We start from the raw sequence: 27,915 nt of genomic DNA on the forward strand, positions 1-27,915 counted from the left end.
GGTTGTCAATGAGTGGGCGTCCCCGGCGGCCCGATGCCCCATCCACCAGTATAAGGGCAGGTGACAGACTACGCTGCCCCAGATAGACGGTCTGACTAGTCTCCAGTTGCCATAACAACTTCTGCCGTAACCTTGAAGGTCAGTGTTCCCAAGGTCCCAGGCAAGTTGTTCATTTCGATTTTCGACTGCATTCAGTTTGGGCGTTGTGACAGAGAGAGCCAAAGGTAACTTGATAAAGTCCGTGTTGTTAGTAGTTATCATTCATTGTCATTTATGTTGGTGAGTAATTAGTGGCAGGCTTTTGTTAGACATGATTACGGTATATACTTGAGGAATGTGCCGAAGGGGGAAGAAGACTGACGCTTACCTGCTCAGTTCTCTGGCCATAGAATCTGGTTTGAACTTTGACATTGTTGTAACGGGTTAAACTTTATATATTAGGGCCGTATTTTCATTCGATTTAAGCCTAATAAAAGAAACTTACTTGTTCTACATTTACCATTGACGTAGAAACAGTTGCATTATGGACAGTTAACTGACTGCGACAGGAAGAATCATTAATCTTTATTGAAGAATCGCCATAGATGTTTTGCTTCGGTTAGGACAGACTTGATAACTCAGTAACTTAAAGTTTGTTCAGTCCATTTATGCATCTCATTAAAAAGATTAACTGCGTGTCAGTGCCTACCGTATCATGAAATGAAAAACAGGTTGTGTGTAAATGTAAAGTTTAGTTTTCATTACCTAGAAAATTAGCGTAAGGTATGTCCCGTGCTGCCTTCTATCCACCCTTACTTTGTGGTGGAATGCATTCATGGTCTTTAGATTGCTTTTATTTTAGTCCTGATTGTATTGCTTCTAGATGATGAAATTCATAAAACATAGCCAATCATCAAGTTGCCTTTTCAGCACCAAACCAAAAGCGAAGTAGGAACCTTGCCAGTCATTTTACTAAATTCTGAGTAAAATGTTCAGAAATGGAAACCATAAGACGAGGGTTCTAAATGGGTTTGCCCCTTCCTGGGTATGGTAATTGATTTAAAGTTTGGTCAGATGACCTGGTACTACTGGAACAGTGTTATACTAATAAGTATACCCTTTCAGCTTGCCTCGTCTGTTTACAGAAGTTCTCGATTTATTAGTCGTGCTTAGAATGGTTTTCTCCCTTTTGAGAAATATGTTTTTGTGGAGCTCTCAGATTGAATGCTACGTAAAGGTTGCCTAACCTGGCGATTATATAGAATTACTGTTAGCTGTGGGATATCTTGAATGTTCAAACTTTAGACTACACTGTAAAGTGCTGCTTACTTATCCTGAGGTCAGAATCCAGAAATATCTGAGGAGTTGCTGTAAGACAAGTTAAGATTGAGAAATTACGCAAGCACACGCATCCCCCTCAGTTTTTGTAGACATTGTGTATATTGTGATCATGAAAGGATCTGTGAAAGATTTTGTTCATTTTGTCATGTGCTTCATTCTGTAGTTGGATATAACTGTATTGGTATTTTATATTGAATACTACAGCAAGAAATAATGTTGACAATCATAGTGATTAGTAACCCCATGGATTATTCAAATAAATGTGAAAAGAAAACATTTACTCTACTATTTATCAGTCTGTAAGCCATTGGTTGCTAAACACCTGATTCAACTTAAATACTGTATCTGCTCTTCTCAAAAAGGAATGTGCAAAATTATTATTTTTTTTCCTTTCTTTACACAGAATAGTATAGTAGTGTTTTCTGTCAAACTATGTAGAATACATGCACCATGTTTAAAGTGAAATAAGTAAATTAGGCCACTAACATTAAAAAATTTAGGTTATATATAATAGAAAATTTGGATTACAGCCATAAAATTTACAAAAATAATAATGGCATGCTCAGTGTAAAAGTTCTGTAATACCATAATCTTTTTATTATGAAGTTAATTCAATGCTTACATGCCCCTTAAACTGAATTATTTTTTTATATGTTTGATACCCCTTTTGCTTGCAGAAATTTGCTAAAATTTCAAACCGCCATCAGAATTTATTTCTTATAATATTCTTGAGGTCTGGTAGGTTGCTTACTGCAGGGCCATATGTATTTCATACAGATACAGCATATTTGGAGATTTCCATGTACGTACTGTACTGCATATTATATTGAATAAATCAGTCAAGATTCATGACTAAACTGACATACTTAAGAGGTCAGTCCCAAATTTTGGAGAGGGTGCAATGTTTTCTTGGTTCAAGCCTGTTCATTCCCCTAATGTCCTAACACATATGTAGTATATTGACAAGTGATTATGTAGGTCTTGCAACTGTTTTTCTTACCCTGTTTTGCTTCTGTCCACAGGATACCATCTGTCTTTCAAGTTACTGATGGATTTCAGTGAGGTTTGATTCAACTTTGAGATGGTTGCACACTATAGAGTAATAAATATTTTATGAATTTCATCTAATTTTTAAAGCAGCCTAAATTGTAGATGGAAAGAATTCTTCGGATTTCAAGATGGATGTAGATCCATAGATTTTTAATTAAGATAGTATGTAAATTACCTGGATCTGTTCTGCAATTTGAATAATACAATATAATTGTCTGATATATCATATTCTTGAGAACGGTAATTTAAATTACTATGATAAATTCCTTTGTCAGTGGCAGGAGTGTGTGCTTTGTGTTAAATAGAACTTGTTGCAGTCAACACATATTTCCCCAACTGTAAATAGTTATTTAGACTGGATTTGTTAAGGAAGCTGTAATGTAGTGGGTATATCTCTTGTTCATCTTCTATCCTTTCACTAATTTTCTTCTGAACCTCTCAATTGTTAAAATGGGGGCTTTAAAACTGTGGCTAATCATTAGTATTACTCTATACTGCCATTTATGACTTTCTGTTAATCCATTGATGGAATCATTTTACTTGCACAAATGAAACTCTGTAATGTATATGTTATGCATGACTTGCATTTATCCAGGCATACTTATTTTCAAAGCCTTCAGCCTTATCAGAATATTCAAAAGGACATCAGTCATCTGTTTTGTACAGCAACAAAGACTCATTGTTATTGGATGAGGCTGATAAGGAGGCCTTATCACCTCAGTATAGTTCAGGAGACAAAAGCATAAACTTTATCAGCATTCAGTTATAAATGTTGGATCAAGTGTAGATTAATGTCACATGCATAAATTTTGTTTTATCCATTTGATTTTATTCACAGGTAAAATATATTCTTATACAGGGTGCGGCACCATAACTTCCTTTTTCCAAAAGGCAATAAAACAAGATGTATAAATCAGAAAGGTTTTAATTTTGTTTCATAATGATAGTACATATTTAAAGTTTTGTTTCACACAGTTTTGAAAATCATATCAGGTAAGTGACGTCCCCCATTGTCCATACACTGCATAAACCAATTTCTGGTGTTTGCCATGACCCTCACCAGCATATCAGCGGGTATATTAGCAATTTCTTCTCGGATGTTGACCTTCAAGGCTGGTAGGCTTCTCGGGCGGTTGACATAAACACGGGATTTCAAATATCCCCACAAATAAAAATCACAAGGGGACAAATCGGGGGAACGGGCTGGCCACTCCAAATCGCCCCTTATTGAAACGAGGCGGTCCGGAAAGTGTTCCCTCAAAACAGCCATCGATGCCCTTGAAGTGTGAGCCGTTGCTCCGTCCTGTTGAAACCAAATATCCCCTAGGTCCAATTCTTCAATTCGCGGAAAAAAAAATTCCTCCAACATGTTTACATACCGGTCTGAATTCACTGTCCCTGTGACCTCATTTTCTTCCAAAAACCAAGGACCAACAATTCCAGTGGAGGAAACTGCACCCCACACCGTGACTTTAGGTGAATGCAAAGGCCTTTCATGCAATTCACGGGGATTGGTGTCAGGCCAGTAGCGCATGTTTTGTTTGTTGACGCATCCAGTCAAATGAAAATGTGCTTCATCACTAAAGTAAACAATAGCGTCTTCAGAAACGTTTTCGAGAAGTGCCTCACATGCGTTCCTTCGTGAAGTGAAATCACATACGGAGAGTTCCTGCACAATCGCCATCTTGTAAGGATGGTAATGAAGGTCATAGTGAAGCATTCACCTCACTGAACGATCGGAAAGTGCCAGGGCAGAGGCATGTTTGCGCGCAGAATGTCGTGGGGATTGCTAGATTGAAGATCTCACTGCCTCAATGTTCTCAGGTGTTCTGATGGGCCGAGGTACTCCAGTTTTTCGTCGTGTCGTACTCCCAGTTTGCTTGAATGTAGTGACCCATGTAACAATTGATTTCCGGTCTGGAACAGGGCCTCTCGGGGCTACATTGAAACGATTTCAAAAGGCGCGCTGGGTTGCAATCACAGACTGTCGATTCAAAAAGTAGGCTTTGACGGCAAACACACGCTCCTCACTACTCCAACGCATGATAGTGACTGACTGTATTTCCAAGAAAACTTTCAGAATGGCCCTGACAAATGAAACCACACCCACCCCACTACTACTTCTACAGCCAGATTGCCAAGCATTATAAAAAAGGAAGTTATGTTGCTGCACCCTGTAGAAAGAGCAAAAAAGGCTGTTAACTCCCATAGTTAAGTTCCACAGTAGGGAAAGGCCTTTATTGAAACAGGAAGAGGTTAATGGAGAGGAAAATTCAGTTTTAACATTAAATACTATAGCTATGAGTAACCTAACTACAGTGTACTTAAATTATAAAACATAATACACTAAACCCATGACTGCACTGTATATATATGTATTTAACAAGAAATCAAAATAGCAGCAGTATCACATGGCTGAATACTTAAAACTTACAACATAATGAATTGGAACCATATGCTATGTGACTGATGAGAAATACAAACAAATACTGTGCAATTGAATACTATATGAAATTTATCACAGATGGAATTACCCTCAAGTACAAGATTTCAAATCCATGACAGGAAGTATATGATATAGAGACTGTGGGACAGTCCTACATTTAGTATCCTAAACTTTTTGATTAAGTAAAGTTTTTCAATGTCATTTTATGAAAAGTATTTGGGATTTTTTTTTCAGGAAGAATGGCTGAACAACAGCAAATTTCACGATTAATGACTGAAGAAATAGTTCCTGATGTAGTTGATGAGCTTCCTTCTAATTGTGTTAAGGTTGGTCTCTGATGAGATGACACTTTTGACAAAAAAAGAATTTTATTGAAAGTGAAGTCACCAAATGCTATGATTCATGCTGGATCTCTGTGCATTTTACTTAATTATAATAGAAGTTTCCTAACTTTTTTTCTGAAAAGGTTTAACTACCAATAATACAATTATTTCTGGTGACAGCTCCAGTATAGGGTTACAGTATTGGCTGTGGTTATCGGTTGTGGGATGTCTTTAATATTCAAGCAAATGCATTACTTAAATGGTGTTTGTTGTTTATTAGATTTTGCTTATTATCAGAAAGTGGAAGCATATGATAAGTTGAGGGGCTACAATTTAATTTTCAAATGGGTATACTCCTTTCAAATACAGTACATGCACAAAAATAAATATCCTTGAGTAGTTCCTGATGCTGACTTGCAGTTGGAAAAGATTGCCATGAGTATTTGCCTACATTTGGATATTTGTTATGCTTGACCTACCATGTTTTTTACACTTATTCAATATAACATTTTTGTCTGGGAAATGCAACTATTTTGAATAGATATCCTAGTGAAAATAATCATCATAATGTCAATGATAGTAACATACAAATAAGTTGGGGTCTGATTAGCTGAGTTTCTAACAAGTTTAAGGGTAGTAAATTGGACCGTTTGGATGACCAAGATCTACAAATAGCAACATAGAAGGAAGGATGCTGAGAACCTCTTAACTACCCATTAAATTGAGCCTTTTCAACTTTTATTTCTCAAGGCACTTGTGGCAAGAAAAGTAAGAAATCATGTAATTTACTTAACATATTTTAGCATATTAAAATGTTATATATTATCACCTTAGGATAAGTTTAAGGCGTATCCTTTTGTTTACAGGTGAAGTATGGCAGCCGTGAAGTGTCTTGTGGAAATGTTATGACTCCTACCCAGGTTTTTGAAGAGCCTACTGAAATATGTTGGCCAGCAGACACTAGCAACCTTTACACATTATGCATGACAGGTACATACTTTACCTACTGCTGTAAATTTATGTGCATATTAATGTTTTGTGGTAAAGGGTAATAGTACATTACCAAGCCATTTCAAAATGCCAAATAATTAATGATATTAGTTGTTAAAAATAGTAACAGACAAGTAAGAAAGTAGATAATGGAGTACTGATATAAGTGATTACAATATTCAACCATTTATATGTATTGTAATCTTGTTCAATTATTTTCCCTCATGCACTGCATGACAGAAATAAGTGAATAAAAAAATAAAAGCACAAAGTTGTAAGCATGGGAAAAATTAACAGAAAGAACAAAAAGAAAGATGAAATTCAACTGAATGCTTAAGGGAGAATAAGAATTTTGGTGCAAATTCTCAATTTGTTTTTTCTTTGTAACAAACCACCTGAAATACAATTCGTAACTTTGATTTTGAAGTCAAAAGTTACAGAGTTTAATTGAAGATTTTTTGAATGGCTAAAATTTGTAATACGTACTTCAAGAGATTTTTGTTGTGTATCGCAAACACTTTCAATTTTGTCAACTAACAGGCATCGCCATTCGTAATGTTTTAACGTCAGATTTTCCCATTGGGGAGGTAAGTGCTAAATGGATTCTCTCCTCAGAAATCTCAGTCTAATTTCCAGCCTTGTGACACCAGGCCCCTCAGCAGCTTCCTTGTTTGATATGATGAAATACAGTTTGTAAAACATCTGAAAATTCTAGAGTTAGCTGCTGTATTTAGCATATTTGAAGTTTGAAGCACAAATACAGGCAGTCCCCATTTTATGGACGGGGCTCTGTTCCCTGTGGTGCCGTAACCCAAAAAATGGCGTAAACTGGCATATCATAATTAGAATAAAATGGATATTATGGCACTTAAACATGTTACAGTGCCATGAGCCAAGCTCAGTATAAAGTTGGAACACCGTAACCCAGGGACTGCCTGTAGCATTAATACTTTGTACAAATACAACTGTTAATATTTCTTATTATTCTTATTGACAACAAAGGAACAATACCAGTTGCTTCATCCAAGTATCTGATTTCAGATCCTGATGCCCCAAGTCGACAGAATCCTATAATGAGAGAGTTTCTTCACTGGCTAGTTGTCAATATACCTGGATGTGAACTTTCAAAAGGGGAGACACTTGCACAGTTTGTTGGCTCTGGACCCCCTAAAGGAACTGGTAAGAGATAGATTATTTTCATTCAACAACTATATTGATAAGAGTAGCTTAAGTTGTCAAATGGTGTTTAGCAGCATGTAGAATGAGCTGCCCTAACTTCATTGTTTTCTGTCTTCTGTGCACTAGGAGCTGGGATCACACACTAAGCACTCCATGGTTAAACAATGCAATTATGTTTGTTGTTGATCTTAAGTAAGGTCAAACCAATGCCTGTTTGCAAGTGCTTCAATTAATAATCATTAGTTGAAGCAGGACAATCAGGTACTGGAGTTTTAGCATAGTAGTGCAAGTCTTATTTGTTGTACTTACAGGCCTCCAGTGACATTGCTTTTTGCTTTCCATCCAATTTCTTTCTTTTACTGTTAGATGTCTAATATCTTCAACTTTATCTCCGCTTGTTTTATCTTTTAAGAAATAAGCTGTCTGGCTGCTTATGCAGGGTACATCAACAAAGGGAAGTACTATGGTAGACTTGTGGATTATACTCTGTAAAAGTGACCAGCGTTTTATTAAACATTTTTTCTTTTTCTGTCTAATTTAGAGCCGTACAAAATAGCCTAGATTTATTGGAGAAGACATCAGTATGCAGTATTTTGATAGAAGAAGCCAGTCCTTTCTGGATTTCAATTCTGAATATATACTTAAAGTCACAAAACATAAGAGTCATGAATGCTTTTGTTATAGTACAATTTAGCCAAGTTAAATTTTTACAATGAGTTGAACTGCAAATTCTCATTTGTAAGTTTTTAAATTCACAATGTGTCATTTCTAACAGGTCTCCACAGATATGTGTATCTGGCATATCAGCAGCCAGGGAAAATAAGCTGTGATGAACCAAAAATGCCAAACAACTCAGGTAAGCCTTTGATTTTATTATTGTTTTTGAAAACTTGAGAACAGTATTAAAGGTGATCCTCAAAAATGAATAAATTCATACAAGCTGCAAACTAAGCAAGTTACAAAGAAAATTAATGAAAAGGATTTTTATTCACATCCCGTTAATTTAATACGATAATAGTGAAAGCAACAGAGGTATTTAAGCAAAAATATGTATGTACTACAAATGAGGGACAAAGGAAACAATGAGATTAAAAGAGTATTCTAATAATGGTATACAAAATAATTGTGGGGAAGAGGGAAAGACTGCATATCTTTGTGACATAATACTGCATGCCTGAGAACAGGTATTATGCAAGAAAGGACACTCATCATAAAAGAGCTCAAGTCATAATAAAATCCTCTAATTTTTTCATTCCTACCAAGATCAAGAGTATTTTGTTAGCCCAAACCTAAATCAAGTTTGGTGTCAGACTGCAGCCATTTATGTCACTATTCTGATCATAAGTTGAAATGTATACATAAATACTTCACAACTGTATGTTATGGCCTTACAGAAAATTTGGAAGTCAGAACTTACAAAGTATACATACATGATATTGTTAAGATACAATAAAGTTTGTTCATACTTACCTGGCAGATATATATATAGCTGTATTCTCTGAAGTCCGACAGAATTTCTAAAACTTACGACACACGTAGTGGGAGTAGGGTGGTTAGTACCCATTCCCGCCGCTGGGAGGCGGGTAGCAGGAACCATTCCCATTTTCTATCAGATTTCTATCTCCACTGTCTCCTGAGGGGAGGTGGGTGGGTACTTAAAATATATATATCTGCCAGGTAAGTATGAACAAACTTTATTGTATCTTAACAATATCATTTTGTTCATGAAACTTACCTGTCAGATATATATATAGCTGAATCCCACCTTTGGCGGTGGGAGAGACAGAAAAGGATTTTAGGAAACATATAAATGTAGATGATTGACATCTTGGTTCCTTACCTGTTAGCATAGCTGACTTCGTGATTACTGTCACCCAAGCCTGCTTCTGCTTCACTAGAGTTATCAACAAGGTAGTGACCTGTATAGTTGGTGCACTCTAGATGATCTGTCAACGGGGACGGGACCACAATGTGACTAGACCATGACCATACTTCTGAGTGCAACGAGGCAAAACCACCACCTAAGTTAGCCTAACAAAATACTCCCATATACCAAAGGCTAAAGGAAGGGACGACCGCATTCGGCGGCCGACCCTACAACCATAAACATTACAAATATTAAAACTCACCTACCCCTTTTCTATGGGAAAGGATGAGCGCTACCTCCTGCCCCCAAAATAGTGTCTGCGGCGACGTATGGTCCAAGAGAGTAACAGTTTTCATATGTCGTTCTCACCTCCCGTAGGTAGTGCGAGGCGAACACTGAGTTACTCCTCCAAAAGGTGGCACTTAAAATGTCTTTAAGGGCCATGTTTTTCTGAAAGGCTATCGAGATCGAAATAGCCCTTACCTCGTGCGCGTTAACTTTTAACAGCCTAAAGTCACTGTCTTTGCAAGAAGAGTGCGCCTCCTTTATGGTGTCTCTTAAAAAGAATGCCAGTGCATTCTTGGACATGGGCATATTTGGTCTCTTGACCGAATACCATAAGTTCTCCGCAGAACCTCTACAATCCTTTGTTCTACGAAGATACTCTCTAAGAGCCCTAACAGGACACAGGACTCTTTCTGGCTCTTGACCAATGATCTCTGCCATACCCTTGATCTCGAACATTTTAGGCCAAGGATTGGAAGGGTTTTCGTTCTTAGCCAGAAAAGACATACCCAAAGAGCAGACCGCATTATGCCCTTTGAAGCCGACGTGTTTACTAATAGCCTGTATTTCGCTAACTCTCTTCGCCATCGCCAGAGCAGTTAGGAATACAGTTTTCTTCGTCAAATCTCGCAAAGAAGTAGAGCAAAGAGGTTCAAAGCGACTTGACATTAAAAACTTGAGGACCACATGCAGGTTCCACGAAGGTGACTTTGGTAGTGGCACCTTGGTAGTCTCGAAAGATCTCAATAGATCATGGAGATCTTTGTTATTAGCGAGGTCAAGACCTCTATGGCAAAAAACTACAGATAAGAAGCTTCTGTAGCCTTTAATGGTTGACACTGCAAGCTTCAGATCTTGTTTAAGATAAAGTAGGAAGTCGGTGATCTGGCTCACAGAGGTAGTGGTAGAGGAAACTCCTTTCTTCCTACACCAGCTTCTAAAAGCTGCCCACTTCAATTGGTAAACCGCGATTGATGAAGGCCTCCTCGCGGTGGCGATAGCTTTAGCCACAGGTTTCGAAAAACCTCTCGCTCTGGCCAACTTCTGGATAGTCTGAACGCAGTCAGACTCAGAGCGGAGAGGTTTTTGTGGTACCTCTCGAAGTGGGGCTGTTTGAGATCTCGGAAAATCCACCAGGTAGGACAACACCTCTGTGAACCAGTTCGCTGCGGGCCAAAAGGGGGCGATTAACGTCAACCTCGTCCCCTCCGATGCTGAGAACTTTCTCATCACTTCCCCCAGAATCTTGAAGGGGGGAAATGCGTAGAGATCTAGGCCCGTCCAATCCCATAAAAGGGCGTCTACTGTTACTGCCCCCGGATCGAGAACCGGTACAAGAAACAATCTGTTGTAAAATCCTGGCGTTGCCAGGTCTAAAACCTGTTCCACTGCTCGCTTCTCGAGCATCTGCTCGAGCAGGTCGAAAAGTATCTTCCGCTTTTCTCGAGGATACGACGGTGGGGACAAGTCCCTGGAGTGGAAGTCAGCGGGGGGCAGGCTTTACGAAAGGGATCTTGTACCCCTTCTCTATGACGTTGAGAGACCAGGTGTCCGCCTCTCTTTCTCTCCAGGCCTCTCCAAACAACTGCAGCCTGGCTCCTACTGGCAACTGAAGGAAAGATCTCTCACTTCTTGCCCCTAGACTTAGCCGGGGCTCTACCTCTAGGAAGACTTCTTCCTCGGGGTGACGATCTAGCGGAAGTCCCTCCACGAAAGGGCTTCTGCTTTCTATTCGATTGGACTCCTGAAGACGTGGAAGGGCCAGCAGGACGTCTCGACGACTGAGCCAAAAGGTCTTGAGTGGCTTTTTCCTGAAGACTTACTGCCAGATCTTTCACCATAGCCTGGGGGAAGAGATGACTCGAAAAAGGCGCATACAAAAGTTCTGTCCTCTGTGAGGGAGAGACAGACTTAGCCGCAAAGTTGCAATAGAGCGATCTTTTCTTCAACATGCCTGCTGAAAAATGAGAGGCTAACTCCTCTGAGCCATCCCTGACGGCCTTGTCCATGCATGACAATACACTGGACAGCTCCCCCAAGCTGATCGAGTCTGGCTTACGAGACTGGTTGTCTAAAACTCCGAGACACCAGTCTAAGAAGTTAAAGACTTCCAAGGACCTAAACAGTCCCTTCAAAAGATGGTCAAGTTCGGAAGTCGTCCATGACACTTTAGCTGAGGCTAAAAGGGATCTCCTTGAGGCATCCACAACGCTGGCGAAATCTCCTTGCGCTGACGTAGGAACCTTCAATCCTAATTCTTCGCCGGTTTCATACCACATCCCTGCCTTACCGCTAAGTCTAGACGGAGGCAGGGCGAAAGTGGTCCTTCCCTTTGCTTTCCTAGACTCCATCCAGGTGTTAACCTTTCGGAAAGCTCTCTTGGTAGACAAAGACGTATTCATTTTCACAAAACCTGGAGTCTTGCTTGCTTTTGATGACGAAAACTGCGATGGAGGAGAAGGAGGGGCAGAAGGCAGGAAGGTATCCCCAAACGAATCACGAAGTAGCCGTGCCAAAACTTGGTAGTCTGACGAAGCCGACGTCGAAGGTTGTTCTTCGTCAACTTCCTCAGAAGAACCGCTTAGTTCCCCGACCCTTCTTCCCTTACCCGAGTTGAAACCCCCGATAAATGGAAGAGGCAAAAGTCCTTTCGCTCCAAGTCTCATGTCAGAACGATGACGAGAAGAAGAGGGTAGCAGACCCTTAACAGAATCCTTAACAGTCACAGGGTCAGGAATCACCACTTGAGGAGAACGTGAAGATGTAGGAAGACGTGAAGCGTCAGCAAAAGCCTCGGGAACAGCGTCCAAGTGATAGCGAACATCCACATTCGCGTCCAAAGTGTTCTTACGACTACGATTACTAGCGTCCATCGGAGCGTCCAACCTAGCGTCCTTCCGAGCGTCCAACGAAGCGTCCAAAGCAGCGCCCAGCGAAGCGTCAAACGAAGCGCCGAGCGGAGCGTCTCTTCTAACGTCCAGCGAAGCGTCCCTACGAACGTCCCGCGAAGAAACAGGGCCTGCTACCTGACGAGCGTCCCGTTGAGCATCGACACGCTCATGTCGAAGAGGAGCAGAACGTATTGAAGTTCGTCCGACCGGAACAACATCGTCGCCAGCAGAAACGTCGAAGTCGGAATGCCGAGCGTCTTCTCGACGAGAAGAGAGGGGAGCGTGATGAGACCTCTCTCTTTCAAGACGTCTACCGCCACCTCTAGACGAACACTGGGGAGCAGAACGAAGCCTAGAGGGCGAAATACCAGGAGACGAGGACGAAAGAGGAGCAGGTGGAGAAGACTGTCTTGTTCTCTTGATCGGAAGTCTGTCGTCTTTCTTGCGACGAGGAACCGTATCCTTCTGCCTTAAGTAGAAAGCGTCCAGTGTTGCCGTTGACATAGCAAGGATTATCTCAGTCTGAGAAGTCTCCTTACGAGGAGGGACGAGCTGTGCCTGTGAGAAGTAGGGGCGAGGGGACGCCTTCTTCCTTCTCCCAGGAACAGCCTTGGCTCTAGAGCGACTGGGGCGCTCAAAGGCGTCATCATCCAATGACGTCCTAGACTTCTTCTGGGGCGGAAAGGCTACGCTTTCCGGAGAAGAATGCCAATCAGACATAGCATGACGTGAAGCGTCTTGATCTTGAAGAGTCCTCTTCAAAGGTCACGAATCCGGACGAGATTCCCACCCCTTGCACGGGGAGGACGCGTCGGAAGACGAGAAACAATCTCTCAGGATGCGTGCTCGAGCACGCTCCTTAGCAGCCTGGGAAGCGTCCACAGGAACTGCTGAAGGGACGTCAGATCGGTGGGGGATCCCCGTAACCCTCCTTCGGCCTTCGACATGCCCTCTCCCTGAGTCCTGGGAGTCCGGCAGAGGTCCCAGCCTAGAGGCGCTATAGGGCCGATCTGACGGCCCCTCCACTTCACTAGGGGCACTATCACTGCACTTAGTTTGCCTGTTTTCAAGGGCAAGCACTTTAGATTCAAGCGTTTTCAATGAATCCAGAATAAGTGAAAGGGCATTACCCTCCGCAGACACCACTTGAGGGCCCGAAGGCAACACTACGGGGTTAGGAGACAAAATCTAAAGGAGGGTTAGAAGGGGTTACATTAAGACCCTGTCTGCTACCCGATTTACTCCTGGAGGAAAACCTCCTGATCCTGTCACGCTGTAATTTATTTATGTAGGATTCATACGTCTTCCATTGTACATCATCCAAACTTTCGCACTCATTACAGCGAAAATCATACTTACAAACTTGCCCCCTACAACCTTTACACAATGTGTGAGGATCAACCAAGGCTTTTGGTAGCCTCACCTTGCATTCATCTTTCAACACACCCTGGCGCTAGCCGAACTAGATCCAGACATATTTAAGGAAAAAAACCAAGCCAAATTCAAAACAATCCAAAGTCACGTATGCCAAGCTATCGATCCAAAAACAAAAAACCAAAAAGTCAAGAGGATGCTCAAGCCAATGAAAAGTTTTCCAAAATCCTGAGGCGGAGGTGTGTAAACAGTTGTTTACGACACCGGCGACAGAAGAAATCTGATAGAAAATGGGAATGGTTCCTGCTACCCGCCTCCCAGCGGCGGGAATGGGTACTAACCACCCTACTCCCACTACGTGTGTCGTAAGTTTTAGAAATTCTGTCGGACTTCAGAGAATACAGCTATATATATATCTGACAGGTAAGTTTCATGAACAAAATGATATTGTTATGTTACAATAAAGTTTCATACATACTTACCTGGCAGATATATACATAGCTAAGACTCCGTCGTCCCCGACAGAAATTCAAATTTCGCGCCACTCGCTACAGGTAGGTCAGGTGATCTACCGGCCTGCCCTGGGCGGCAGGACTAGGAACCATCCCCGTTTTCTATCATATTTTCTCTCTTCCACCTGTCTCCTGCGGGGAGGCTGGGTGGGGGCCTTTAATTGTATATTATCTGCCAGGTAAGTATGTATGAAACTTTATTGTAACATAACAATATCATTTTCATACAATCAACTTACCTGTCAGATATATACATAGCTGATTGGCACCTTTCGGTGGAGGGTAAGAGACAGCTACTATATGGAATAGACAGGTAAACAACATATGTTGTAGGTATAAATAAAACCTTGGTTCCTACCTGATAGGTGGTAGACTTCGTGGGTGTTTGCCCAGTAGTCTGCATCACCTCAAGAAACTTTAGCGAGATATATGATCTATGGCCAAGAGTTCTTGTGGGTCTGCCGATGGGGTCTTATCCGCTTACTCGGCAGAGCCTAAAAGGACTTTGTCAATGGGTGCTGATCCACTTATATGACAATACACCTTATGAAGGAGCACACAACCAATCCCGACCACCTGATCCTAACCATATGTTAGAACTAAGGATTGTTCCGAGTTATCCCCGAACTCGTCACAACAACCGTAACTCAAAACCACTACGCACACATACATAATTTCTAAAAAAAAATTATACTCATCTAATTAGATATGACAAGATTCTCTTACTGAACAACATAGACGGCCGCCCGTGCTAAACCAAGTCCTCCATTGTTCAAAGAGATTCCAGACCATATCTAAAAAGAAGAAAAGTATATACTTTTAAGGATTGGTGTCGGCTCCCGTACCCAGAATCGTATCCGCCGATACGAAAGGACCTAGAGAAAAACACTTCTCATATGTCACACGAACGTCTTTCAAGTAATGAGATGCAAATACTGAGTTGCATCTCCAAAATGTCGTATCTATGATGTTTTTAAGCGACATATTCTTCACTTCATGAGCTTTAACTCTCAACAGTTGTAACTGTTCGTCAGAACAGACCTTATGCGCGTCTGTAATGACGTTCCTCACAAAGAATGCCAGCGCATTCTTGGACATCAGTCTTGTGGGGTCTTTTACCGCGCACCAAAGACCTTGTCTAGAGCCTCCCATCTGATGCTTTCTCTGAATGTAAAACTTTAGAGCTCTTACAGGGCATAGAGATCTTTCTGCTTCTCTTCCTACGAGACTCGATATGGCCTTTGACTTCAAATGATTTAGGCCAGGGATTCGAGGGATTCTCATTCTTAGCTAAAAACAGTGTCTTAAACGAGCAAATAGCTGAGTCTCCCTGAAACCTACTTTATCTTGCAGAGCATGTAATTCACTAACTCTCTTTGCTGTAGCTAAAGATAGTAGGAATAGGCATTTTCTGGTGATGTCTCGAAACGAAGCCAGATGAGGAGGTTCGAATCTTTCAGATGAAAGAAACTTGAGGACCACGTCTAGGTTCCAGTTCGGAGGGACCGGTTTTCCTTCGACTTTGAAGTCTCAAATGACCTTATGAGATCGTGGAGATCTTTATTATCTGCCAGATCTAATCCTCTATTCCTGAAGACAGCCGAGAGCATACTTCTGTATCCCTTTATTGTGGATACAGCTAGATGAGATTGTTCTCTCAGGAATAGAAGGAAATCAGCAATTTCCGCTATAGAGGTAGTGGAGGAGGACAACTTCTTGGATCTACACCACCTTCTAAAAACCTCCCACTTCGATTGATATACTTTCGTAGTGGAGGTTCTGCGTGCTCTCGCGATCGCGCTTGCCACTTCGCTAGAAAACCCTCTCGCTCTGACAAGTCTTTCGATAGTCGAAAGGCAGTCAGAGCGAGAGCGGGAGGTTTTGATGTACCTCTTGAAGTGTGGTTGTCTGAGAAGATCCGTCCTTCTTGGTAGGGATCTTGGAAAGTCTACGATCCACTCTACCACCTCCGTGAACCAATCTTGGGTCGGCCAAAAGGGGGCTATTAATGTCATCCTCGTCTCCTTTGACGCCACAAACTTTTTCATTACTAATCCCAGGATTTTGAATGGAGGAAAAGCATATACGTCTACTCGAGACCAATCTAGCAGGAAGGCGTCTACCATAAGAGCTCTTGGATCTTCCGCGACCGAGCAAAAGACTGCCAGCCTTTTGGAAATGAATGTGGCGAAGAGATCCACATGAGGTGTCCCCCACAGCGACCAGAGATCTAGACACACTTCCTCGTGTAGGGTCCACTCTGTATGAAGGACCTGGTTCCTCCTGCTGAGTCTGTCCGCCCTCACATTCTTTACTCCCTGTACGAACCTTGTCAGAAGGGAGATGTTCCTGTGAGACGTCCAAAGCAAAAGGTCTCTCGTCAGTTCGTAAAGGAACGAGGAGTGAGTCCCTCCCTGTTTTCGAATGTAGGCAAGTGCGGTGGTATTGTCCACGTTTACTTGCACTACTTTGTTCGACACCAGAGGTTCTAGACTCTTCAAAGCCAGATGCACGGCGAAGAGCTCTTTGCAGTTTATGTGCCAAGTCACCTGTGGTGGTTCCCAGGTGCCTGACACCTCTTCCGAGCCTAATGTCGCTCCCCAACCTTTCTCCGACGCGTCGGAGTACAACACTAGGTCTGGGTTCTGTGTCCTTAGAGAGATCCCTTTGTTCTCTTCCAGAGGGGGCAACCACCATTCCAGGTGCGATCTTATCTCCACTGGAATGGGAAATACGTCCGAAAGTTGTCCAGTTTTCCAACTCCAAGACTTCTTGAGGAAGAATTGAAGCGGACGTAAATGAAGTCTTCCTAGTGGGAAGAACTGTTCGAGCGAGGAAAGGGTCCCTAGAAGGCTCAACCATTCCCTCGCCGACGTATGTTCCTTCCTTAAGAAGAGAGAGACTATCCGCAAACCTTTTGCGATTCTCTCTTGCGAAGGAAATACTCGAAAACCCCGAGAATCCATCCGAATCCCCAGATAGACTAAGTCCTGTCTGGGGGTCAGCTGAGACTTCTCGAGGTTCACGAGCAATCCCAACGCTTTGATCAAATCTAGAGTTAACTTTAGGTCCTCCAAGCACTGTCTCTCTGATCTGGCCCTGATGAGCCAGTCGTCCAGATACAGAGAGATATTTACTCCTTTGAGGTGAAGAAACCTCGCCACATTCTTCATCAGGCTTGTGAAGACCTGAGGAGCTGTGGACAGGCCGAAACACAAGGCTCTGAACTGAAAGATCCTTCCCCCCGTCACGAAACGGAGGTACTTCTTCGATGAAGGGTGGATCGGGACGTGAAAGTAGGCGTCCTGGATATCTAGAGACACCATCCAATCTCCTTGTCGTAATGACGCCAGGACTGAAGCAGAAGTCTCCATGGAGAACTTCTCCTTCCGAACAAATTTGTTCAGAGAGCTGACGTCCAGTACTGGTCTCCAGCCTCCCGAGGCTTTCGCAACCAGAAAAAGGCGATTGTAAAACCCGGGGAGTTTTGATCTAGTACTAGTTCTATCGCTCTCTTGTCCCGCCCGCATTTGTTCCACCATCGATCGAAGAGTATCCCTCAGCACAGGATCCTTGTACTTGGCTGTTAGTTCCCTTGGTATTGACGTTAGGGGAGGAGTGTTCAGGAAAGGGATACGATATCCCTTCCTTATTATAGCCAATGATGAAGCGCTCTGCGTTTTATAAGTGTCCAGGCCTCCACAAATCCCAGGAGCCTGGCACCTACTGGTGCTTGGAGGAGAGAAGCTTCATTTTCCCCTTTTTAACCCAAAGGGACGAAAGGCAGACCTACCTCTCTTCTCCGGAGCCTTCCTTCTTGCGGGAGGTCTGGAGGTCGGACCACCTCGAAAGGGCTGAACCGATGTACTCGGTCCTTTCTTGTCAGATGTAGAAGCAGGCTTCTTCTTCCTTGCTGACTGCGTCAGAAGATCCTGAGTCGCCTTCTCAGTTAATGAATGAGCAATGTCCTTCACCAACTGAGAAGGGAACAAAAAGTCAGACAAAGGCGAATACAGTAGCGCTGCCCTCTGAGCGTGGGAGACTGCCTTGGTTAAGAAGGCACCATATACCGTCCTCTTCTTTAGAAGACCTGCTCCAAACAAGGAGGAGATTTCAAAAGAGCCATCCTGTACCGCTTTGTCTATACAAGACAATATGCATAAAAGGGCTTCAGGTTCGATTCCTTCCGAATCATGGGCTTTCTTGGACATCACCCCAAGGGACCAATCTAAGAAGTTGAAAACTTCCAATACATGAAAGAGTCCCTTGAGGAGATGGTCCAGTTCAGAAATGCCCCACGTAATCCGTGCCGAGTTTGAGACCTTGTCGGCGTTGAAGGCGTCAACTAAGGTCGAAAAGTCAGCTTCTGACGTAGACGGGAGAGCAATACCCATATTCTCTCCCGTCTGATACCAAATGCCTCTTTACAGCTAGTCTCGCTGGAGGCATGCAGAAGACCGTTCTTACTAAGTCTTTCTTAGACTTCATCCACGAGTCTAAGGATTGTAGAGCCCTCTTCATTGAAATGGTGGGCTTCATTTTGAGAAAAGACGAAGGCTTCTTCGTCTTAGCACTCGAAAACAGAGAGCGCGGAGAAGGAGGAGCGGCAGGAGTCAATTCGTCTCCATACTCCTCAAGAAGCAAGGCAGTCAAAACCTTATAGTTCGACAGTCCTTCTCTTCCTTGATATTCATCATCCGAGTTTCCTTCCAACTCGGGATCTAAATGAGTCTCCGCTCCCCGCCCTTTCTGTACGTTCCTCCTCTGGAGGAGACAAATCTCCTAATAGGAGAGGGGCTAAGGGAATGATATTCTTTCCTCTTCCCCGCTTTAATAGCCTTGGAAGGCGCCAAAAGCTCAGGCTTCTCTTGATAAATAGAAGACGCTTCCCGCTTGGATGACGCTTCTCGTTCGCCAAGCGTCCTGGCTGACGTCTCCCGCTTACTTGGCTGCTGACGTCCGGATGACGCCTCGCGCCTGGAAGACGCTCCGCTCTCAAAAGGCGTCCTACTTGGCGCCAAAATATTGGTCGGAGCTTCACGTCTACCAACAGTTTTCAAAGACGCTTCATGTCTAAAAGACGTCTCACGTCTCTCTGGCGTTACGAAACTTTCGTAAGCAACCGCTCTCGCTCTCGAACCCAACCCGCTTCTGTAAGATGTTTAGAAGCTTCACGTCTGCATGACGCTTCTCGTTAGCAGGGGAGAGAGAACGAGACTTCTTGATTGGCAGCGCAACGTCCTTCCTACGAGGCGCTAAAACTCCCACTAGAGAGGTCAGTTGCTCTTGAACTGCCATAATAATTCTCCTTGAAGCTTCTCCCACGTCAACTGCATGACGCCTTTCGTCATCACTCGGGGGAGAAGTAGGAAAGGGTACTTCTGCGTACTCGTCGTGGGTGACGCTGACGCCACCTTCGCCTTCTTAATAGAAGAGGGAGCGTCATCTGAGAAACGCTCTGGGCTCGAATCAATTTCGGGTTCTTTCATATGACGCTTCAGAGGTCTCGATAAATTCGACTCCTTCCACCCCCTCGTTTAGGTGAGGGAGAGGGAGAGGACGAGAAAACACTCACGAAGGACGCTTTTCTAGAGCGCCCTTGAGCAGCCTGCCACGAAACAAGAGCTAGCTGAAGGGACGTTTGACCGTTGGGGATTCCCCACGACCTCCTTAAGGCTTTCGACTTTCCTTCTCCTCTGGGCATGGGAGCTTGGAAGAGGTCTAGGCCTGGGAGCGTCGCAGGACGATCAAAGCGCCACAACACTGGGAGAACTCACTTCACTGTAATGCTCACTTTCACTAGCCTTACCTTGTAAGTCCGCCATCTTGGACTTCATGTCTCTAATCGTAGCTTTCAGATTGGCGATTTCCGAGGCCGATTCCGAAAGTACACTTTGTGAATGAGATACATAGGGAGAATCTAAATCAGTAGGATTAGAATTATCAGTAAAGGCTCAATAGGCCTTGAACTCACACCTTTCAGACGTCTAACCCTATCCCTCTCTAACTTCTTCAAATAAGAAGTCAAAGTCTTCCACTCTTCTGCATTTAATCCCTCGCATTCATTACAAGTATTATTAGCAGAACACTGAAACCCCCTACATTTACGGCATACAGTGTGAGGATCAACCGAAGCTTTCGGTATCCTCACCCTGCAGCCTACATTCACACACATTCTCACACTCACATTTGAATCAGACATACTGAGAAAAATCCAAAAAGCAATTCCAAAAACAGTCCACAGTAGCGAATGCCAAAAACACGATCCAGATACGTCACCAAAAGCCGAGAGAAACGATGATCAAAGGATGAAATATGAATCTAAGTCAGGAGGTAATAGCAACAATGTTGATACCACCGGCGACAGAGAAAATATGATAGAAAACGGGGATGGTTCCTAGTCCTGCCGCCCAGGGCAGGCCGTAGATCACCTGACCTACCTGTAGCGAGTGGCGCGAAATTTGAATTTCTGTCGGGGACGACGGAGTCTTAGCTATGTATATATCTGACAGGTAAGTTGATTGTATGAAAATATAAAATTAACTGATTTTTAAAAGTAATTTATACCTTTCATAGGTATGCAGACCAGAGTATCCTCAGTGCAAAACAGAATGGGCAAACTTTGTAACTGGTGATAATGGGGGGAGTCGATAAATACCCTTTACTCACCTTCTGCCACTAGCCACTTTTCCTTAGGCAATAGGAACAAAGTGAGGTGGTTGAATTGGGATTATGATAAAAGGTTCTGGTTTGTATATACTAAGGATAAATACAAATTAAAAAATTTATTTGTTTGTATAGAAATACTGCACAAACCATTGCCATTTATAGTAGACTCACTCCTTAGGGAATAGGTCGTCTCTGACAACCGACTGGCATTGAATCCTACCTGAAATGTCATTCTCCTGGCTGCACAAGTAGGCAAAGTATGCAATAACTCCTATAACCTCCTACTTGGCCTAGCATTTGGGATGACAGAGTGCTATGGTCCTGTGCATGAGTGAGACTGTGAACAACAGCAAGGAGAGTACTCACTCAAATAAGGAAATGCAATTCACAGTCATGAAATCCCCATTGTAATCCTCCAAAGAGAGCAGGTGGCAAATCTCCTTCACCTCTTGAGCACTGTCCCCCATAAAGGGGGAGTACAGCATTCTAAGGAGACAGCAGGATAGGAATGGAGGACGGAGAGAGGAAAGAACTAGGAGGATTCGTGAATCACTGGGGGGGGGGGGGGGGGGGGGGGGGGGTAGTCACTCCTTTATGAGACCAGTAAATGCCTCTTGTCCCTCTTCCTCATCCTACCGAACTCCTCTCACTGAGGAAAAGCCCAACCAGCACATTCCTTGCAGGGAGAAAAACAAAAAGAACATTACCTGCAGGATCAATTCCAGTGAGAGTCCACTCTTCACAGAGGCTGAAGGAAAAGTTGCTAGTGGTAGAAGGTGAGTGAGGGGTATTCTCTATTCATCCCCATAACCACCCGTTAATGACCTTGTTACCAAATACAATAACTGTTACAGCTTGTGTTGAGGATGCTCCTATAATATAAAAGGTGATAGTTTGTATTTTCATATTAAACAAGTTTTATCATGCTTTGTTTGTTTAGCAATCACCACCAAAGCTGTAATGGTACTCAGTAAAGGAAAGAAACTGCAGACAGGCTTTGCTGAGTAATCACATTAATGCAAACTGTGAATATTTATCCATTTTCTTACACAGTTTAACACCTTGAAAATTGCTCTTAAGTTTCCCAACTTGTATTAAGAGGAATTTAGAGTAACAATTTTTACTTTTGAAATGTGTTATATAATTTCACTGGTAACCCATTATCAGGAATACTGTGATATACTTCTGTCTTTATCAATAATAATGTGCTTAGAATATATCTTGCTTTATAGAAATAATTTTTTCCTTTGTACTTTTTAAATTTTGTTGTGTTAAGGCATACTAGGATAGCACTGGTTAATGTGCTTTGCTCAGCACATTGTAGTAGGTAACAAGTTCCCTAAAGCGTCTGTACACATCCCCCAGCTGCATTACTTACAGCCTTTTACTGTCTGCGTGATCACTTTGCTTGCCTCACCATCTTTAATATTACCTTGCTGCAAGTTTCATCACATTTCAGAACAAACCCTTCAGGCTTGCCGTGTGTATATTACTCAGTGGATCAATTAAACTGCTTCATACAAATAATCATCTCTCATATTTCAGGGATTCTTTAAAGTTCATATTATATGCTTGAGTACATTTTGGAGTTTAATATTTTCTAGGTATTCTAAGATGATAGAATAAAAAAAAAATTTTAAGGAGCAAATTATTTTTCCTTTCAGTTGAAAATAGGAGACAATTCAGCATAAGGAATTTTGCTGCCAAGTATAAGCTGAAACCTGTTGCCGGAAATTTCTACCAGGCTGAATATGATGAAACAACATTAAAAGTCCATCGCCAGCTTGGAGTCATTCCTAAGTGATTATTCTTGTAACCATTCATCAAAGCTTAAAAATACCTTTCAAGGGCATTACTGTACACTTCAGATATCTTAAAATTCTTTTATTTTGCTGATGTATACCTCAAATATAGTTTTACATTTGTTTATGAACATTTATTTCCTTTCATGTGAGAGGTACTTCCATCACTGCATGCCACTAACTACTGATAAATATCAGGTCACATGGAGACTATTGATGCAAGGAAATGTCACAGAAATTCCCAAATAAGATGTTGGGAAAGTTCAGCTACAGCTGTGTAAGATGATGATAATGAAAACTGCTCTGCCTTTATATCTATTCGTATAAAATGTGCATCTTCTAAATCAAATGAATCTCTTACTCACCACATTGATTCTTAGCAATCTCCAACCATCACTGATGCAATGCAGTTTACCCAGACATACTAATATAAAAGATTGGCATTTGTGAAGCAATGGTCTGGACTTGGTGTTAACAGTTAAAGAGACTTATCTCACATGCTGGGAGAGCAATACATGCATTTGAAAATTTATGTTTGTACTTTTACAACAACTCAAAAATATATCAAAAAGAAATATTACATGTGTTAATGACTGGAAAGTGCCAAAATCAAACAAACACTTACATATCACATCACATCCGACTCAATCCTTCCAACTTCAGTTACAGTGTTTGTGTCAGCATTAATTGCCATAAATTCTTGAACAGTTCTAATCAAACTTTTTGCTGGAAATGAGGAAAAAATACAAATGACAAAATGTTTGTTGTATTCAAAGTTTTAACAGGTAAAGTATTAAAACATTTCAAGATGGAACAAAGACATGTAAAACAACTCTAGTAGACCCAAAATTTTATCAACATTGTCAGTTAATAACTTCATTCACTGGAATCCCTTTTTGAAATCAACACTTCAACATTATTGGAAATGAAAACCATGACCTTATGTCATCAAAATTTGCAGCCTAACGATTCATGAAAACTAATGGTAGTCCTAAACTGATGTTGAGAAGTCTTTTATTTATATTTAATAACATGCATATGAACACAAGACAGATACCAAGTTAAGGTAGTCCATAATGAATGAGGTTAATTAAGGGAGTGTAGCCTACGATTTTTTGCATGCTAAGTCAGGTTGGGTTGGGATTTGGCAAGACCTTGTGTCTGATGCTGGTTAGGGTTGGATGTATTTCCTGTATCTGACTCAATAATTTAATTTGCTCTATATCAGGTTAGGTTTGGGGGTTCCCCACTTTCCCCTGACTTAAGTTACGTTAGCTTAGGTTTTGATTCCCTTTCTTTAAACCCAAAGACTGTTCTCTCACTGGGGTCGCCAGTACCCTAACTGTTAAATATGGGCTACGGCGAAAGGAAAGCAGAAAAACAAATGGTTTACAAGTGCAATAATGGCCAAAATTGCATAAAACATGAATAGACAGTTGAAAAAGTTTAATATACTGTAATTGGAAAGAAATTAATTTATATGGGGTACTTATCAAAAGCAGTTGTCATTATTTAGACTAATGGGAACAGTTTAAATTCTAGAAAAATAAATCTGGAATCAGCATATTCAACTGACTGGTTGCTAACATATTGAAGAAGGCTCCAGTAGAAACTAAATTAGTTATCGTCAACCATCATACATCAGGCAAGCCTAGTCTAGTCAAGCATTGCCCAGTGAGCCTACTGGTAGCCTAGTCTAATAAACTGGCAGCTCCTGTGAGAGATACGATTTCATGCAGTTTTAACAATCATTACACATTAAATATTTACCAGAGAATCCTTTCATAGACTACTGGATATAGAAACCTATTTTTTGGTAGCTGCTGGGAGTCCTCAAGGGAGTTACCGTACTCTTATAATCCACTCCCCCTCCACTAGGCCTGATAAGACTGACCAACCAATATTCAAAAATTCTCTCATAGTTGCTCTTGGTCAGAACAGTGCCTCATGAGTTGATATAGTTATAAAGTATAAAAGGATTCATGGTAGGAGGGCTCTTCTATCGCCCCACAACAATTTACCATGGACTATCCATTCACCATTCTCACACAGATGTGACAACAGCACACACGTTAGCCAAGATCTCCAGTTCTTGCAAGTTCTGTGAAAGAAAAACAATCACCACAAATTACCATTTCTTTTAATCGGGGAAAGTTGGTGGGCTTAAGGGCTTACAGTGGCAACCAAACATAGATTATTCCTTCTTCTAAACCTATTTTTCGACAGTGTAGCCACATTTCATCCTCAGAGGACACACATAAGAAAGTGACAGATGGCAAAATGGCCTAGCTCCTGAAATACACGAAAACCAGTTTGGCATAATTTTCGTAAACATGCAGTAAATGAACATGCAAGGGTCCCAACGGACCCAACCTCACCAAAACTTACCTTACTTACGCCACTGTGCCATGCCCTGACCTAGTGGGGGGGCACAGTTATTCTGGTGGGTCAGTGCCTTGTCAGGTGTATTTTAGGATGAGGAATTAGGCTAGATATTGTCTATGATGTTTTGCACGTAACGTGGTATTAACCAATATAGGCTGTGCAACTAAACCCGAGTTTTACCTTGAACATTTCTCCAATTATCTCACCTGCACTAGGCTAAATGTCCGAGCAGCCACCTCTAATGGAACATGGCCACCTTCCCGAAAAAGTACTCTTAATTCGCTGCCATAAGCATCAGTCAAGAGTTGTTACCCACCCAGGCAGCATGCCGAGACCTCTATGTTCCTCTCGAAGTAAGTGTTTTCTCCTAAATTACAAAATAATGGCATAATTCAAGCGCTTTTTCTGGAAGTTCCCGCATTCCGAGAGAGCGGGGCCGCTATGTCGGCGTTCGATCATTTACCCTACATAGATAGTAAGTAGGCTATAGCCTAGCTATGCCCTTTTCTACAGTTCAAAAAATTTTATTGGTAGGTAATAAAATTACCCTTGTTTGTTATGAAATGAAAGACAGAAATGTTCAAATCACACGCTAAAACATAGGAATACCTAGTGGGTAGGTAGTATAAATATTTGGAACTGGATATTGGTACGGCAGCCGTACCTCGATCGCGGTAGATATTGGTACGGCAGTGAATTGCGCATGCGCGAACCCTTGTTTACCGCCTCACGCATATCCAAAGACTATATACTGAAGTATATACGCAGTCTTTGGGCATATCAGTGACAGCAAGAAAAATGGTGACTGAACATCATGAACCGCGGAATAATACATTAGTTTTCGCCGAAAAACAGATGTTTTCAGGCTTTAACGAGCTGAAAAAAGTCAAAGACATCTATGAAGACTCAAACTTTCAAAAATTGGGTAACTCATGGTATACGTAGGTCACGAATGATCGAATCGGCCCTGAAAAGAATTCCGAAGAGGAGATTCAAAGAGGATTATATATAAATATACACTACCATCGTACCTTTGGTGACTTTCTCGGCCCTTTATTCTACCCGACATCGGCAGTAGCAAGGGCCTTTATACACTTTACAATATTCTTTTAATTCACTTCATTGGGTATTGCAGCTGTCGGAGAAATGGTAGTGAAATGGCAAAATTAAACAAAATGTCAGCACTATGCCATTAAAATCGGGATAGTGTTGTTTTTGTAGTACAAAAATGCGGGACAAAATTCACAAAAGCAAAAAGAGAGAGGGGGTGGGGGGAGGGACTAGCTAACTATAAAAAGGGGGACAGATGTTCAAAAAGCGTGACTGTCCCGCCTAAAGGCCGAACTCTGGTTTAAATAATACAGTATGATTAGCAAACTGGTAAACGGATACAGCTAACTGCCGTATCTACTGCAAGTCAAGAGCGCAATACGGCACCAATGACAGAATCTGCCGTACCCTCACCGCACTATATTATTTGTACGGCATGAAGTCTGAAATTGACGCATGCGCAATTCACTGCCGTACCAATATCTACCACGATCGGGATACGGCTGCCGTACCTATATCCTGTGCCTAAATATTTAGCTAGTAGGTAGCTCCAAAATATGATTTGGCTCAGGATGTGGTTCACAGAACGAAGGGAGCAAGCTTTGTTGAAAGGAATAGGTATACCTAGAATTGAAGCCAAAGGCCAAGCACTGGAACCTCAGTGATCATTCTGCCCTGAAACGGAAATTGACAGTAAAAGGTTTGAAAGATGTAGGTACTAAAAAGAGGAAAACCTCAAAACAGTTGCACTATGAATCAATTGTAAGAGTGGGATACCTATGATGAATCAATTGTTACCTAGCTAGAAGAGGTGAGGCGAGTATGATGAAAGAAAGAGAATATGAAAGGAATTAAAGGAAAAGGTACAAAATAGGTAACAGCCACTAACATAAGGGGCAAAGACGCGCTGCAAAGAACCTTTAGAAGGTAGGCTAATGCCCTACAGTGTACCGTATGAGGTGCACTGACGGCGCTAGCCTCCTACGGGAAGCAAGCTTTGTTTCCTTGCAATGTCGATTTCCTACATTAGAATTTAACGTCAATTTTAGAGAAAAAGGTAAATAGTTTAGTCCAGAGTTGACGTAGATCTATGGCTAGTAGGCTAGTTACCTAGTGGTAGCTACCTACTAGGTAGGTAGTAGGTACCTAGTATCCATAGGCTAGTCACGGTAACTCGCTCCTGAATGTTACCTCAGTTTAAGGAGTACTGTGGCTCCCCTAGCATCCTACTACCTACCTATTACTCAGTCGCTGGAAAGTTACCCACCTTTTTATCAATAAATCTGGATACATCTCCTTATTGAAAGTATTTCGTTGATACATATTAATCTTGTTATCCATTGCGTTCCCCTTAGCCATTCAAATTCAGCATTGCGTCAGTAATGGTCGTAGTAATAGTATTAGCCAATATACCCTCTCAAACGGCTCTCTTGCTCGTTTTTCATTTTTGTTTGTGCTCATTTAAATATATTTTCTTTGTGGTATGTAGGTTAAAATAACATGAAAAATGTATTGTAAAATGTATAACCTTTTAAAACTTATTAGACTTCAGTACAAGGCACTAATTCCATAGTAAACTACAACCCTAAGAGATCATCCGTCAAAACAACTAGACTGAGACGTCCCACAATCACAACCTCTGTACCATCGGTTCACTTCATGCGGTGTACTGCAGGCATTACATGCTCCATACTAGGTCTGGGTCCCTGTTAGTATTAGGAGCGTCAGGGAATCCAGTATATACATATATCAGATAGGATATCCTTATTAGG

The 27,915-nt window shown here is 41.9% G+C and overlaps 1 protein-coding gene and 1 long non-coding RNA gene across 5 annotated transcripts; one reads left to right on the plus strand and one right to left on the minus strand.

Annotated features, from left to right (window-relative positions):
- Positions 1-22,833, plus strand: LOC135197059 (protein D2-like). 3 transcript variants are annotated; one of them, XM_064224003.1, is made up of 6 exons: positions 1-138; positions 5,051-5,142; positions 6,006-6,129; positions 7,171-7,308; positions 8,084-8,164; positions 22,571-22,833. In XM_064224003.1, exons 2-6 carry the CDS (start codon positions 5,056-5,058, stop codon positions 22,708-22,710), a joined length of 570 nt encoding a protein of 189 aa, XP_064080073.1. In that variant the 5' UTR covers positions 1-138; positions 5,051-5,055; the 3' UTR covers positions 22,711-22,833. The 3 variants fall into 3 exon arrangements, with proteins under 3 accessions (XP_064080073.1, XP_064080072.1, XP_064080071.1); XM_064224002.1 differs by having other exon boundaries at positions 64-224; XM_064224001.1 differs by lacking the exon at positions 1-138 and adding an exon at positions 320-395.
- Positions 3,309-27,893, minus strand: LOC135197060 (uncharacterized). 2 transcript variants are annotated; one of them, XR_010310544.1, is made up of 5 exons: positions 27,411-27,893; positions 24,479-24,809; positions 23,334-23,434; positions 7,618-7,794; positions 3,309-4,544 (listed from the first exon to the last, which is right to left on the minus strand). It is a non-coding gene; the product is annotated as an uncharacterized LOC135197060 (long non-coding RNA). The 2 variants fall into 2 exon arrangements; XR_010310543.1 differs by lacking the exon at positions 7,618-7,794 and having other exon boundaries at positions 27,411-27,855.
- Positions 27,894-27,915: the final 22 nt, after the last annotated feature.

The sequence above is a fragment of the Macrobrachium nipponense genome, chromosome 18 (genome assembly GCF_015104395.2).
Source record: "Macrobrachium nipponense isolate FS-2020 chromosome 18, ASM1510439v2, whole genome shotgun sequence".
In the NCBI taxonomy this organism is placed as follows: Eukaryota; Metazoa; Arthropoda; class Malacostraca; order Decapoda; family Palaemonidae; genus Macrobrachium; species Macrobrachium nipponense.